The sequence below is a fragment of the Cystoisospora suis genome (assembly GCF_002600585.1).
Source record: "Cystoisospora suis strain Wien I chromosome Unknown contig_6023, whole genome shotgun sequence".
NCBI classification, from domain to species: Eukaryota; Apicomplexa; class Conoidasida; order Eucoccidiorida; family Sarcocystidae; genus Cystoisospora; species Cystoisospora suis.
The window spans coordinates 6706-22484 of NW_027158812.1; the positions used below are offsets into that span (position 1 = coordinate 6706).

General features: G+C 54.1%; 2 protein-coding genes across 2 annotated transcripts; both read right to left on the reverse strand.

Moving 5' to 3' along the window:
• Positions 1-256: 256 nt before the first annotated feature.
• CSUI_009774 (bir protein) lies at positions 257-7260 on the reverse strand. Its single transcript, XM_068069883.1, has 7 exons — positions 5534-7260; positions 4799-5007; positions 3840-3956; positions 2820-2869; positions 2341-2440; positions 1501-1561; positions 257-629 (listed from the first exon to the last, which is right to left on the reverse strand). Exons 1-7 carry the CDS (start codon positions 5684-5686, stop codon positions 519-521), a joined length of 801 nt encoding a protein of 266 aa, XP_067918141.1. The 5' UTR covers positions 5687-7260; the 3' UTR covers positions 257-518.
• A 757-nt stretch (positions 7261-8017) lies between these two features.
• Positions 8018-15530, reverse strand: CSUI_009775 (uncharacterized protein). Its single transcript, XM_068069884.1, has 7 exons — positions 12872-15530; positions 12300-12450; positions 11544-11747; positions 10657-11041; positions 10176-10268; positions 9568-9701; positions 8018-8936 (listed from the first exon to the last, which is right to left on the reverse strand). The coding sequence occupies exons 1-7, from the start codon at positions 14269-14271 to the stop codon at positions 8889-8891; spliced, it is 2415 nt and encodes an 804-aa protein (XP_067918142.1). The 5' UTR covers positions 14272-15530; the 3' UTR covers positions 8018-8888.
• Between the last annotated feature and the right edge of the window lie 249 nt (positions 15531-15779).

Here is a 15779-nt window from a genome sequence, read left to right on the forward strand (position 1 = left end):
AAATTACGGTGTGTGTGCAGGGGCAGCGATCCACCCCCTTCTGGCCCGAGCAACGCAGACGAAACGTGGATCACGGTCTTCACTGTCCTCCCGCAAAAATCGTATCACCCCGCAAGGCGACCCGGGCAACAGATAAGCAAAAGCCGTGTCTTTAGGTTTTTGCGCCCCCTGTAAGGTATGTACCTGGGGCCGGGCGTGACATCGGGTGGATCCATGAGAAAAACACCGGAAGTGTGGTTCCTTTCATTTTCGTTCACGTCTAATGGTCAGATCAGAATCTTGCACCCCGGAAGCCCTGCCGAAAATACAGCATGAAAAATCAGGCCGCGAGAAGTGGTGTCGCTTTCCCGGGGGCTAAGCGAGAAAGTGAGCTCCCTTGCTTCCGCAGTGCCAAAGAGGGCGCAGCCACCGGGAGACAGAAGCGGACACGAGGGGATAGAAGATTGGCTTTGCGATGAAGGCTTGCGTAAGGAAGAAATCTGGTTCACGGAAGAAGCGCAGACAAGGACCCGAAAACTCTAAACTTTCCGATCTCTACGCTTTCGGATGAACTGGGTTGCGATTTCCTCTCCTGCGAAATCTTGGACAGTTTTATCAAACCAGCTGTACCGCTTGCGATCTCGGGTTTCCTGTATGCAGCCACAAGGACCGACACAGTTTATCATATCTCGACAAACCAACTTTGCTCACAACATACGGAACGCAGCTCCAGGAACCGCACCCCACCGCCAGCAACAGGCTGATAGTAGACACGAACAAGCTTAGACTTCCGCCCGGACGGGCACTAGTGAAATGCACGCGTGGCCCAATGCCCAGAAGCCGAAAGAGTCGTTTTACTCTTCCTTACATTAGGCGCATTTTCGCTTCGTGGTTTCCTGCACCTGGCGACAGCAGCTACACGGACAGATACCTACTCAACCTTCGCTACTCTACAAGACGAAAGCACAGTTCAAAGCTCTCTCGAACAGCGATAGCATTGGACGCACTGAGCTTGGAGCTGTTTCCTTTAATTACCTGTGCACTGAGTGCGGTCCCGAAGAAAAACCATGTTTCAACAATGGCATAACAACAATGCTCTCCCAGCTTCGCACCACCAGCGGACTTGAGATAAGTGGCACGGGGCACGTAACACAAACCTCGACAAAGTCTGATACTGCCGAGAATAATGAAGGACTAGTCTAGCTCAGCCGGGTGCTACCTTGTATTGCAGGCTGCAAAGTTACAAGACCCTAGTAAGCGGCGTAAGACAAAATCGTTGCTTTGCTTCAACTGTTGCATAAGTGGAATAGTGTGCGCGCCTCCAGCAAACCATGAAAAAGAGACAAACCAAGAGGCGAAAGAAAAATGGCGCAAAAGAGAAAAAGAAAAAAAATCGCATCTTCTGCTAGTCCGTACGGCCGGCGCTGCACAGAAGTCTGGAGGTCTCTCAAAGCAAAAGAAGCGGAAAGGCGCCATGCGGCCTATTATGGAAAGCGGGGTGTGAGCCCTCTTCTACAGCACCTGGCGGTATTCGAGGACAAGGTCTTCCATTTTCCTCATGGCATCTTTCACTCGCTCCTGTCTGGAGAAAAACATACGCAGCACAGGGTACAAGAACGGAAGCGATAATTTCTCTTCTCCGAACCCCCACGAAAAGATTTCTGGACACTTGTTACCTTCATACCAACACCACGGCTCCCTTGGAGGCGAACACGTTGTCGCACAGAAAAAAAGGCAGCTGAGCATGCCCGCGTTTTACACCTTACGCCTCCCCGTTGAGACTGTAGTTGCCAAGTGCTGAGCGTGAGCTCCTATACACGAGGGATCCATGGCTTCCTCGATCAGAAGCCCCGGACAACTGCTCCTTTTGTGCCTCCGGAGGAAGTCAACTACGTGAATTCAACGTCGCATTTGAGCAGACACTTCGAAGACACTTGTAGTCCGAACTCTTTCGGAAGTCATCGACGCACGGAATTGGTACCCGTCTCTTCACCTGCATAAAAAACATGAGGTGGCTAACTTATTTGACAAGCACGAACAAGTCTCAAGTGCTCATGAAGCTCGCGTATACGAAAGCCCGATGTAACCGACCTTGGGGAGAGCCCTAGTCAGATGTAAGACTCTCTGCGATGCCTCCGCCCTCGTATCAGAAACAAAGCAACCTACGACGTAAGGGTTTGCCGTCATCTAGGGATGCCGCAAACCGGCGTCGACGGCGCGCAGGCGGTATGACTCCATTAAAGCCACACGAGAGAAAACAACCCAGCTTGATGAGGCTGTTGTTGTAAGGCCGGAAGACCCCCCGAGTTGCGACTGTGTGCTTGTCACCTGTGCACAAGCTCTTCACCCAAAGGGGCTCACCTGAACTCTTTCCGGTACCAACGTTTGGGCCCCAAGGGTTCCCGATCACAGAAATGGACGCTACCCTCATAGAAATTCTTTTCCCAAACCCAGGGCAACCCTGCAACCGCAAAAACAAGTGTAACATGGTCTCAACATGACCCGCCATTGATCTCTAGCAAACAACGTGTCAAGATGTGAAATTGAGGACATACCCCAGATTCGTATCTCGCGGGGACAGTGTCGTGGAACTAGGACACAAACGCAGTGCATTATCAACGAGACACCAGATGCTTCTCTCTCACAACCGATCCACACGAAGCCGGGAGCCTGAGACAAATTACCTGGAACCGGCAGCGAAAACTGGGACTTGACTCAGACGCCAGTGTCTAACCGCAGCACACACTGGCTCCAAGGCAACACCCCCAGAAAAGACCCGCTAATTACAGGGCTGATGCTCAAGTGTGCGCCCCTCCGTCCGCGGTCCAGGAGAAGCATACCATTCAAGAGATACTGCTTCTTCACGTCCGCCTGATAGCGACTCGAAAGCCTGCGAAAACGTAGCGGACACACAGGGGAGTACACATGCACGGTGTAGAAAAACGGCGTCAACAAAGCCTTCACTCCGAGCAGCTGTGTTATACGCTCAGGAGACGCATCAAAGACCCGCCACGAAGACGTTGAATCACACTAGCCTCGACAGCGGCGAAAACAAAAAAAAAGCAAAAAGACCCCTCTACTTCTTGGGGCCGTGTTACCCTAAAGTCTACAGACACTTCAGGCTTCGTGAGTATAGTTTGAGCTGGGAGCTGTATGCAGTGTGAAAGCGGCCTGCCTCGATAACGACGAGCGCCAGGGTACGACACCGGGCCACGGGCAGAAGACAGTGGTGCTAGAGGAGGTCGTCGACTCAAGAAAGTATATCAGCCGTGTGTCGAGGGACGCTGGTGGGTGACAGTATCAAACGGTTGGTGGCCAGCGCAGCACTCCAGACCAAAACGATCAGGAGGTAGGCGCTGGGAGCGACATCCTTGCATTTGAAGAAAAACTGGTGGGAACCCACTTCTTTTCTGAGACGACAGAACAATGAGAGATATAAGCGGCTAGACGCTCCAGAAACTCACCACATGAAGCTTCACGTAGAGGCCACTAATGCTAGACACGTAGTATGGTTCAGTGAACACCTATATGGAGATTCTACGCGGGAGAGTCATTCCAAGAGAGATGAACCTTTTGTGCTACTCTGTCCCTGCCGTGCTGTAGCCGGTTGACTTTCCGCCGCGGCATGAACTGGTAGGAAGTTCCTCCAGTCTCTCTGTTTCTGCATTGTTCCTGCATATATGCAGGAGTGGACACTTGCAGTATGCTACCCGTCTACAGGGGTTTTGTGCCTCCCTTCCCCCGAGAACCTCCTGTCTTCGACCATTCAGATAGCGTGTACCGAAAACAAGACCGAAATCGTTCGGAAGAAAAGCGACAACATGTGGCCGCGTCCTTCCCGGATTGAATCACTAGCTCACCGCGGAGGATGCCACTCCCCAAGCTCATCTTTGTAGGGCATAAGATCCTGAGGAATGTTGTATCGCCGCCTGCTGCCTCGGACATAGCAGCGATGGGGGGTCCAGTCATCCCAGTTCCTAGGAAACGGCAACACGAGCCAGCACCTCCAAAATGCTGCATGCACTGTCAGCCTGACTGACCATATACGGTTGCTGCTTTTCGTCCATACACAGGCAGTCAGAAGTAAACGCAAAGGAGCCAACAGCAGGAACGGTTAGGCCCTTCAACTTCCGCTGCCAAGTGAAGGGAGTATCAACAGCCAAAATAAGATCGGGACAATATCCAGAGAGATTTACACTTCTTTTCTCGAGGAGGTCAAAATGGCACACGGGACAACGGAGCCGAAGAAGCTTGTCGAGCTTCCGGGGAGCTCCGGCACCCGTGAGGAAACACCGGAAACCAGACTAGTCACCTCTCAGACTAGCGCCCGCACCGCAGCTTTCTTCTGCCAACACTGGTGGCGACAACAACCAACAAGCCGACCGCAGTGGGGTCGAACGTGTCGGACATGGAGAAGGGACGGTTGGAGAGGTACACTCGACTCGCAGTCCTTTTTCTTCCTCCTCTCCTTGAGCCCTACAGAACCAGCGGGTTAGTACCCGTCAGCACGGCTGGCCATTGCACAGCTCGGGACGTCTAGGGAAAAAAGCGGCCACTTTTGCCTGCGACTTATCAACGTAGATTCGCCAAGAACCTTTCCCGACTGAGAGAAAATACGCGGGGGAAAAGAGCGGTGACGTTTCCCTGTATCCCGCTGCCAACAAGTTCCAGCGAAGCCCGCGAGCAAAAGGCGGAATCCCAGGAGGGGGCAAAAACGGTACGAGGGCGCCCACGATAGGCTACACTGGAGGGAGTGTCTGGGAAGTCTTTCGACAAAAAAGCAACTCGGAGCTTTGATTCATGAACCTTAAATGCTCACCTGGAAGGCCAGTTGTCAATGACGTATCTCTTCGCCTTATTGAGTTTAACAAACGGGTTGAAAGTCGGTTTCACTCGTATGCCGTCAATTACGTTCGTGTTGAATTCCCGCCGGGGAGTACCTCGGCACTCCCCCGCGTACTCTGGAGCCTGCCGCCTTTGAAGAAGATCACGCCGTTTTTCCCATGGAATTTCTCGCACTGCCCTTTGCTGAAGGAACCCGGTTGAAATCAGCAAGGAAAACGGAAACGGCCCGTCGTGGGGAAGCACGACTGAGAAAGTGATGTCTTGGCAGTAGACATGCTACTCCGCTATATACGAACACGCGAGCTAGATGCGCGTAAGCAGGCCTTTGGCAAAGGAAAGGGAGACAAACCAAGGGGCCGTAAACAGGAAAGCATCAAATGAGCCCGACTAAATGTCACCCACAGAGCAAGAGAAAAACGTGAAAGAACTTGTACGCGGAGCCTCCGTCAGTATCCTGGAAGTACTGCAGAAATGCCACATGAACGGAGACAATTGCGGGACAGCTGCTCACAGAAAAACAGATGCACACGGAACGATCTAAAGCTACCTGCTTTCACATGTATAAATCTATATGAGGGGGGGACACCACCACGTCTTTCTGAAAATATCACCAATTATTTCACTTGTGAGGGCGTGCAGAAACGTGAACTAATATCATTCGCTGCCGGTTGCAGCCCCTGCTCCAGTTGGAGAATTGGCGAGCACTGACCACGGCGTCGGAGCTCGAGTGCCTGCAGGGAGCACAGGCTGCTGGCGGCAGACGCCTTCTAGAATAAGCAACAGCCCTCGGCAACAGCAATGCAACGGGAATGCCCCCCTTCAGATCGCTAAGTAGAGACGCCCCTGGTACGGACAGTGACATTGTCCCGTAGCGAGGTCAGAGGTGCGACGACAAACCCCTACTGCCGCACCGCGGCTACACAAGCACAGCAAAACCACTATGGGAGCCCAGTAACGGCAGGCGCCGAAAGTAGTGCAGTCGCTAATGGGTTCTTGCGCTTGCGCTTTGCGTCGCCGGTGTGCAATACTCTCATCCACGACGGTCGAAGGACAGTCGGGTCTTCAGGAGAGAACTCCACAACGGCGCGGCAAACGGGCTCAGAAGAGCCGCCAACATCTGACCGAAGGCGTGCAGAAGGAGGCGCAAGCGCATCTCACTTCACGCCGAAGTATAAGCAGTAAAGACGGAAGGCACAAAAACACCGCTGCTCTGGCGCATGAGGATACGTGTTGACAGAAGCCTCCCACTGGATCGCAAGGGGCAATACAGAGAAAGCCAAACACCCGGATGCCCAGAAAAAGTCCCAGCAGGATACCGAAACGAGAGAGGAAAAAGGTGGTGGTGATTGGAGATGGAGCGATTACAAGCAGCTGTGCTGTTTACGAGGGATGCCTCAAGTAGCGGGCTCCGCCTCAAGTTCCAGGTTCGGCTCCTCAGCCACCTCAAAGCATGGATGTTTCTCGAGACTGGATCCACATCGGTGTAGAGGGGCCGCATTCTCTTGGTCCCTGCCGAGAGAAAGAGGTACAAAGTCGCCCTTCTCTACTCCATAGTGACAAAACTACGGCAGAACGCGTCGGTCTACAGTGGACATTAAGGCAGGTGGGTCAGCAGTCAGGCCTGAGATGCAGAACTAAGTCTGGAAAGTGCAGGAGTCCCAAGACGGGGTGGCTTCGGGCCAGCAGTGCCAACTGGGAGAAAAGGGCGGTGCTGACGGGAACAAATCATCCGGAGTCGCATGCACATGCTTTGAGTGAAGAGAGAAAAGACATGTTGTGCGCCAGCCCTGCGGAAGGGAATTTTGTCAGTTTCACATGGACACATCACCAGCGCTTCTCATTCACACGTCCAGAACCATAACACGAGAAGAAGAGTGCGTACCTCCACATCAGCAATGAGACCATGTGACGGGCTTCTGCCGTGCCCGTGGTCCGTTGCAACCATGATCCCCTTCTCCCATCCAAATATACCTAATGGGCGTAAAAACCCAGGCCGAGAAGCCTCCGACCGAGGAGATAAAACAGCAGTATGTATTTCATATCATGCTTTATTCAGTTGATAATGCCTCAGATTCCTCAGCCTCGACCAGGGTCACATGAAGGACGTTAGTCGCCACCTGAGGCGGCAGGCGGACGGCGCCTGGTTCGAAACATTCCTTAATGTGGTTGGTGCCCATCTAACAGAGGAAAGAGTGCCGCGCAGGCGGCGCGCATGTGAGAGAGCTGGAACTGCAGGCAAACCAGTAGAACTGCTCCATGTCTCGTGTATCGGTGTCTGATACTTGAGTACTATTCATTTGGCTTCAGCGCCCCCTTCTCTACCGTCCCACCGGCCTGCACCTTAACTGCACACACGCCTTCGCCACCTCATAGGCTTCCGATGCCTCTCTCAGCCCATATAGAAGCTGAACGATACTTCCTCGCTGAGGTGTCGTTCAGCTTCTGTGCATATATATTGCCTAGAGTACGTGTATGTTACACGATGACATCCGCAACAGCCCTGCGGCCGTCTGACGGTCCTGCGTAATTTCTTTAGCCGGTTTTTGCCAGGCTGCTCTTCTCCCCTGGCGAAGACTCACTCCCGCCTGCTGTACCTCAGAGAGAATTGGAAGTGGAAACAACCTCGAAGAAAAATGTAGAACCCCCTCGCAGGCCTCGCCCTTGCGCTAACAAACACGTAAAAAATGCAGGAGGCCTGGTTCGCAGTCGTGGACAGCAGCTCTCTTGCAAAGGCTAGTCAGAAGAGGCTTCGGCCTACCGCGGGCTTCGGCACAGGCGCATTACCGCAACCTCGCTCGATCTGCAGAGATGGACCGGCTCCCGCACAGACGCACCTGATTTGCTCGCGCGGAGCCGGCTTCGAATAACTGCCGCTTCTCTTAAGGAGAGCTCCTTTTGCCGATTCTCAAATCCGGCAAACCCACAGGAGGGTGCAGAAGCCCTCTGCGGCGGGAGACAGAGGAGTGCCTGCCGCACGTAAGGCCTCGCAACTCAGCCCACCTCTACTCCGTCCGTGAGGTATTCCCAGGTCTTCTTTGTAGGACCCGGTTTCACAGCGTGTGGTCAGCTGTTTTGTTTTTGAAAGATTCGAATCACTTTAGGGGCCCCAACAGGGGACCGCTGCAGCGACAACCTAGAAATTCAAGTGAACCGCTCCGGGGGAGCATGGCAGNNCTGCCATGCTCTCGCCTCTGCGGACAAGCAGAAACGCTATAGTGACGGGACCAAGACGCCCCAGTTAAAATGTGAACAGATCACGAGATGCGGCTCCTCTTCAGAGACATCGCCACAGAGGAAAGTTGAGTAAGCAAGACCCGATTTCACCGAGTGGAGGGCGAGCTACCTTCGACAAGCAGCAAAACGCCTTCAACAACCAGCAAGACATTCTCCGAATCTCCCCCAAGTGGCTCCTCTGAACGTGTTAATTTTCCAAGAACGATTGTAAATTGCCGCTTGGACTCAGGCACTCGACCGCCGCCACCCGTGTTCTTGAGAACGATTAGCTCACAAGTTCAGAGGATTCTTGCACCGGCCCACACTTCAGTCTGGAGTTCCGCAGTCTCCTAAAAATTTTGCGGCCCTTGGAAAGTGAAGGACAGAGTCTATCACAGGCTCTCCCCCCCTTCAGCAAATACAACGAAAACTACAGAAAAGAAAACAGCAACACCACATCCATCAGAGGCGAGTCACAGATTTAGTCCCAGAATCCCGTGGCTGGAGATTGATCTCGACACTTCGTGCAACTATCTGGCCGGGCAACGCACACACAGAATGAGACAGACGAACATCAGACCGTCTCCGACGACCTGCGGGAGATTTGTCTCACAAATCTTTCACTTTCTTCGGAACAAGCGACAACCTACCGGAACGTCGTGGCACATACTGCCGATCTATACGCGGAGCATACCACAAGGAAGCATCCGAGGTAAGAGCGTACACAACGTCCGTATAGCACTTCAGAACGGCGCCCTGAAACTTCACACCGTCCCATATCGGATTCACTCGTCTGCACACCACGCAGAGCCGCGCCCCGCGAATGCTCAAATAGGACTCTCGTGCGGGCCTCAAACAGCAGCGCCTCCCTGGCTCATGTAAAACTCCACGATGTCGCCCTGCGCAAGCGCATGGAAAAATGGACACAAGCAGAGAACACTTCCCTACGGCGAGGACACACGATGAACAAGCGACAACATGCAATCGCGCATCTTATACCTAGTTCTGCGCATGCAGCTAATTGTTATGATAGATATCCAGTCTGTGAGACGACATGAAAGAAACCGAACACGACTCGCAGTCGAGCGTGCACCGTAAGCATTATCTACTGGTGGAAAAGGACTCTTAATCCCGCGACCCGCGCAGCAGGAGCCTCCGTAGATGAGCTTCTTTCGGTCTTCCGTCTACCACCATGCTGCCAGCAACTCTTTGTAAACCCAGGGCCCTGCCACATCTGGCTCACCTACAGACTGAAACGGTTAACCTGGGGAGAAAAGCACGCTCGCTAGACTTCGCATTGCGTAGCCCGCTGTCTTGCACAAGGCGAGAGAACTGCAAAAGGCGTAGCCGACTGAAAGACAATGGTGCCTACCGTTATGGTATGCACTGGACTACGATGTTGACGATACGCTGACAGCTCAGCTTCGGCGTAACCAGACCAGCCCCCCCGCCATCGACATGACAAAGAACACATGCATGCAAGCGGTCAAAAAAAGAGTGAAAATGTGGGTCCGGCTCCATGCACCTTACCACGCGGAGCTGGACGGACAGGAACCGGTCGTGTTGGAGACCTCGTCGTGTCAGAGGACAGACTATCGGGACCCCCGCAGGCAACACTTCACAAGGAAAACCCCAGCACCGACAAGCGTTTACACCTAGAGAACCTGAATAGAAACGAGCAAAAAAAGCCTGGACAAGCGAAGGTGATCCTGTCTAGAACGGAATCAAGTCGCTGATGGCCAGCAGCCGCCAGCCTGGCCCCGTAGACAACCAGGCAGACCCAAGCCTCGTGAAGTGCGGACTGTCGTGCGCGCTTACCGAACTTCAGGGGCGCACGCGCCCGGAATGCCTAAGATGTCAGCCGTCCAGACGCAACCTCGCTCTGTGGGGTGGGACGCAGACACGTGTCTCACTATCCATAGCGGTGAGGGCTGTTATCTCGACAAAAAGTCGCAACACACGTCAAGCACTCTATGCCCGAGAGCGCACCCTTCCGAAGCTACGTTACTGGTGCGCGCACGCGTATATGCAGTGGGCACGAGGAACCAACAAAAGGAAAGTACCGAAACCAAATGCACTTCAAGACAGCATGGTGTCCGAGAGAATTCTCAGATTCCTCGCAACGCAGGTCCCCGCACCTGGAGCAGCAGCTTGGTAAGTGGATTTGCGAATAGCAACATCCATGCCCGAGAATTCCGTCCTGAAATGACGCAAGTACGGTCCGAAATCCTCTGCAGTTCCACAAAAGAAAGTCAGGAGACGCACACCTGTCTGCACCATCGATGGACCGCGTAAGCGACCCGGAGAGCGCCTCTTGCTGATCATCGCTGTTCGGGCAATATCGTGCGACAATCAACTCTCTCCACAGTCGGAGGTGAGTGTGTAGCTCTGTTGGTGGCCGAAATGGCCACGGCGGCCGCCCAAGGCTGCTGAGGAACGATGACAAGAGATCTCTCTTTACAGAACAAGCACCCATGGAAATGACAACCCTAACAATCTCTGGCGCCTCTGTGCGGACGTCACAGCCACGTTCGACTGAATGGTCAGATCTGCGAGTAGAAAAAAGCACGCCACCTGCTGCCTCGAAAAAAACAGACGGAGAGCTTCTGCAATCCGTACCTGGGTCTTTGACTCTTTCAGTGCTCATCAACCTAAACTCGTCAGCAGGGAACCACTCCGCCGTCGACCATTCGAGAGGACACGCCTCTGGACTGAAAAGTCCCTTTGAGGGAAGAGACTGTCTTCTTTTCTCTTGTCTCAAGGGCAGCCAGGACACACGGTCCAGCGCCACGCGGCCGCCGCCGCTGTATATCGACACGGCTACCTCTACGAAATCTCCAGCGCACACCCGTGCGATGGAGCCCATAACAGCCACTCCCGTTTCGTCGCCGTGAAAACGGCACATGTCTCTGTGAATCCACAGAGTCCGAGACCCATTCGCAGGACTAACCGCAAAGGCGTAGGAACAAGTGAAGGTCAGTTTAGGGGTATGGCTTGGACACGGCTGCGCACAGCAAAGCAGAAAGAACAACGCCGCCAGTATAGGCTTCTCTGCCTGAGAAAAAGAGAAAAGCTAACGGCCCGGACCGTATCCACCCTAAAGCCCGTCGGCCAAAGTGTCACATAACGTGTGGTAACGGTCCCCTGTCTTCAGACGAGAACGCTACCAAAGTGTAATGAGCATATGCACAGTGTATTTGTGTATGCAAGCACACCCTCCTGGTTTGCTGCCCCAAGAAAGGGGGGTCAGCGATAGACACCCGTAGAGGACAGGACGTCAGTTCTACAGAGGAATCAACAAGGTCCTGTCCTTCGTGTCTGGAAAAAGTTGAGGGCGCAGAACAGCGAACACACCCCCCCCCGTCTCCGCAAGCCGCAACGCTTGTCATGTTGCTCGGGAAGCCCCGACGAGTTATCCACCAGGACGAAACAACAGACGCATGCCCAGGCAAATGCGGACAAGCGACAATGCACCAGAAAAAGAGGCTGAAGTGTCTTCTCCCTACTCGTCCACTAGGAGAGAGAATAACACCCTCTTCAAATCGGGTAGGCGGGCCAGTCTCCGAGGGCCCTTTGCGGTTTCTTCTCTTTCGTCCTTTGCGATCTCCACTGTCCCCACCCGCCAGAGGGACAGGAGCCGGTGCCTGTTCAGGAAGATAAGAGTAAGTGTATCCTACTTCGAGCACGTTCCCCGCACACCGAGGTAACACCTGTAAGGACAATCAAAAATGTGCATTGCGCCGCAGAACCGGAATGACGACGACAGCAACCTCCAGACCCCTAAGGCGGTAATGTATACGTGAAACAGTTGACTACATACACACATGCATACCTACTGAACGAACAGGTACACCATACACACGCGCTGAACGCGCCAGGCATCTGCGGTGTCTCCTGCCTATAGTCCCGGAACCCCCCCGAAGGTAGGACCGGGTGCGGCGGGCGCGGATGGCTAGAAACATATGTACGCGACGCTGGTCCACGAACAAGAAGGAAACTCCGAGAAAGACGAGAAACGCCACATCTACTAGTCGGCAATTTCAGCCTCCTGGCTAACTCTTTAGACGCAGCCTGGGCTCTGAATGGACACAGCCGAACCAAAGCACCTGGAAGCGAAAGCACTGAAGGGTCGCTGCTGCGCCCCCCGCTATCCTGCAAACAAAGTCCATATTTCCTGAGAAGTCTCGCGCAACCCTTTGACGAGTGACAGCTCTTCCTACACACAGGCACCCGAAACCCCCGCCCCATGTAGGCCCGCTGACCTTTGCAAAAATGATCCAGTCCACTCGGACGCCATCGTCCTCAGATATCTGGAGAGGCTGGAGTTTGACGGCGCTACCCCATACTTCCAAGTGGCTTGAGTAGGCCTGCGCGAAATCCCGCGTGATTGGAGCGCACATCCGCGACACCGCTCTGCACGGACAGAGACAACCTGCGACAATGGTAGCCTCTGATTGCAAAGGGCGGACTGTTATGGTGGCATCAAAAAAACAAGAGAGTGACGCAAAGAAACAAACCGCCTTGAAGGACCGTATGTAAAAGGCCCGAAACACGCAGAGCGGTGCTTACAAAGCAGGCGCAAGCAGACCTTGTGGGCTGAACACGTGTAGCACCATGCCTGCAAGTACCAAACCCTCCAGTCTGGCAAGCGGGAGTATTGCATGCTGAGGCGACATACAGCGGTAACAGTCCACGATAAGTCTGCTGACTCGGCCTTTCGGCATGTGGGTATGCAGCTGATCGGACAGGACTCCATTCTCTGCTGAGTCCACTGCAAACGCGGAAGGCCCCCTCCCTCTGTGGGGAACCACTGCCGGTGCCAAGCATCACGTACTTATCGATCTTCATGAACCAGTGAGGACAGACAGCCATGCATGCCGCCAGACTCTTCCCAAGAAGAAATGTCACCCAAAGGGACAAAGCCGGTTCTTCTAGGAAAGGAAAGTGGTTGCCTTCATCCCCGAAAATCAACCTATCTGAACCGAGTCGGTCCCCTTCGGTTTCGAATCCACCCCTGGATGAGCCTCTATCCTCGGTGCTGCCCGTCGTCGTAGTCGCGTTCGTGGTAGGTGTAGTGATACCCAGTGCATATGATGGTGAGTACGGCGAGAAACTATCCAAATCAACAGCGGAAACAGGTCTCTTCTCCTGAGTTGACGACGCCCCGCTCGTACGGCGTCGTCTGTCCTCTGCGCAGAATCCGCGCCTAGAGCAAACACTGGCTGTAGTGACTGCATACTCCAGCTCCTCGGCGCGTAATGGCTCTGGCACGTTACGGCCTGGTCCTCGGCTCCTTGGTTGCCCCGGCGCCGGGGACTTGGAGGGGCGGGTAGTGGAAGTCCCAGCCAAACTATTTGTGCTCTTCTTCGATGAGAGTGACCGACCGACTTTTGTCTCAGAGAGCTTGGCGACCATGTCTGGGTTGGGTTTGCTTTCACTACTGTCCCCGGTCACCGCGGCTTGCTTGTCATTGCCTTCCTCAACAATCTGCCCCCCCGTGCAAGAAGACAACGAAGAGTCGATCTGAGCAGCGCTCGTGTCTTCCCGGCACTCCTTTTCCTTCTCCGGTTCTTCCGTCGCCATTCCGTTACGCTCGTCGTCCCTCGTATGAAAAGCGGAATCAGCTTCCTCGCCCCTACCATCATCACTGTCTGACGACAATTTGAGTGCTGAGGTCGACGGGAACAGACGAGGAGACGGTGCCTTCACACTCGATTGCTTTGACTGGGGCTTGAAATGTGCAGAACTAGACAAAGAAGTGACCTCCTCCTCGGCAAAGTCGTTCACTGTGGCGTCCTCCCAGTCAGATTCAGTGGCCGCCAAGTCACGATCTCCGCCTTGAACATGTGAACCCTGTCCCTCTCCAAGACCTTCAACCTGCCCAGGATCGCCAGTTAAGGGGGGTTTTCCTCGCCGTTCCTGAGGAACGATTGTCCCGCTATTGCGGCGAGGGCTGGACTCCGAAGTCCCCGTCGAGTCAAGACCACCTGTCCCAGGACTTTGTGTGCCACTGATTTCAGAGTTATCTGGGACCGGACACTTGGGGCCATCGCGGGGCAAAACCGCAGCAGCCGGGCCGCTGGAATGGTGACAGACGCCGTTGGCACGACGGGGAGACTTAGTAGGAGCGTGGCTATTCCGGGCTGGCAAATGCCCCAGCCGTCCCTCTATGCTCGCGATGACTGCTAGGTAATTATCGTGCAGAGCGGGAGGGGCGGATTCCGTGTTTCCCATGGTTAGAACCCGCAGCCATCAACTCAGATTACAAGCCAGAGGAATCTGTGTAAGGGCAGTACCCGGGAAAAAAAAAGCAACGTGACGCGGAAATACGTGTAGGGGTAAGCAAGGGAGCTGGCCACAACCAAAAGGACAGGAATATTATACTCCAGCGACCTGTAGAATGTCAAGAAATATCAGGAAACTGAAGACCCGGCAAGCGTGTGCCCGCGGTCGGGAACTCCAGAAAACGGAGAATGCAGCGCGCAACACACACAATCTCGCAAGTGAAAGGCGACTAAGGAGAGGCACTCGAGAAACTGAACGAAAAAGACCCCCCGCCGGCGGGATACGTTTTGGTCTCCTACTCCCCGAAAAGACATGAGGAATGAGGTTCACAGCCGCAGTGAGACAGAACCTTCGGTAATGAAAAAAGGGAACCAAGACCACACGAGAAAGAGAAGAAGGATGCACAAAGGGAAGTCGGAAAGAGGACTGCCCGCCGCGTGGAGAACGAACAGATGTTGTCGGAGCCCCGCTGCGGAAGCCTGCCTCCTTCGCTTCGTCAGACAGGAAGTAATGACTCGTGAGTGCCTCCAGCCTACGCCGAAGAACCGCATATCCCAGGAACAAGAGAAACCAGGGCTGCTACAACCGGCCACCATTCCGAATGGAACTCATACCAAAGCTGACAAACGGATGCCCGACGTGCTACGCCGCCGGTGCGAGACAGGTCCATGCGAAGAGGAACTCAAAAGGACGCGCGAGCTTTACTGAATATGGCCCAGAAGAAGGACAATTTGGAAAGAGTCAAAAGCAAACAGACTCAACCAAAGCAAAAGATGCGGGCCGTCTCACGAGTACATTCAACGCTAGTACGGTGTACACTGTGGGCCAAGACATCAGTCGCTCGTTACGTCAGAACACCCGACAAACCAACAGACTAAAACGCACACGATGCGGGACTCGTAGCCTAAAGAACATGTCCCTCTCCTGCGGTTACTCCTGGAACGCGGAAAAAGTAAAAACTCCCACGGTAGATGCCACGAAACCTGCTGCTCGTCTTTCTGCCCCAGTTGCGACACAAGCGTTGGTGGCTCAACGACGCCAATAAGTATTCGATCACCCACCCCCACTTCACAACCCCAAGACACCATTTGTAGGAGACACAGAAGCTTCTTTTTCTCCTAGTAGTTGACGCCTCTAACGGGTCTTGACGGTCTGTAACGCTCCAGGGAGCTTTCCAGTGACGACAGCGGAGTATCACAAGTGCGCCCTGATTCGCGTTGGTCCTCTCAGCTCCGCAGCGGTCCGCGAACTTCTATCAAAATTGAGAAGCCTGTGTAGCTCCAACGGGACTCCGCTCCCGGCGTGTACGCTCCGTTGTGCTGCCTGCGAGTTGCATAGGGCTCCGGTATGGTTACTGGCAGTGGGCCCACGAGTTTGCTACAGTGTGAGGTACGGTGCGCGAACCGTCCGGGCTGTCCGCCCCTGGTGTAGAACCGACAAACAAAATCCCTGTGCGT

Bases quoted from the DNA above. Each gene is read 5' to 3' on its own strand.
- CSUI_009775 (XM_068069884.1), bottom strand. From the start codon at position 14,271: ATGGGAAACACGGAATCCGCCCCTCCCGCTCTGCACGATAATTACCTA. The intron at 11,748-12,299 runs GTCAGCGGGCCT...TTGTCCTTACAG, and splicing joins ACTGGATCATTTTTGCAAAG to GTGTTACCTCGGTGTGCGGG. The intron at 10,269-10,656 runs GTACGGATTGCA...GTGGAACTGCAG, and splicing joins TGAAAGAGTCAAAGACCCAG to AGGATTTCGGACCGTACTTG.
- CSUI_009774 (XM_068069883.1), bottom strand. From the start codon at position 5,686: ATGTCACTGTCCGTACCAGGGGCGTCTCTACTTAGCGATCTGAAGGGG. The intron at 2,870-3,839 runs GTGAGCTAGTGA...ACGTTTTCGCAG, and splicing joins GGGGAGTGGCATCCTCCGCG to GCTTTCGAGTCGCTATCAGG. The intron at 1,562-2,340 runs GTGAGCCCCTTT...GTTTTTCTCCAG, and splicing joins TGGTACCGGAAAGAGTTCAG to ACAGGAGCGAGTGAAAGATG.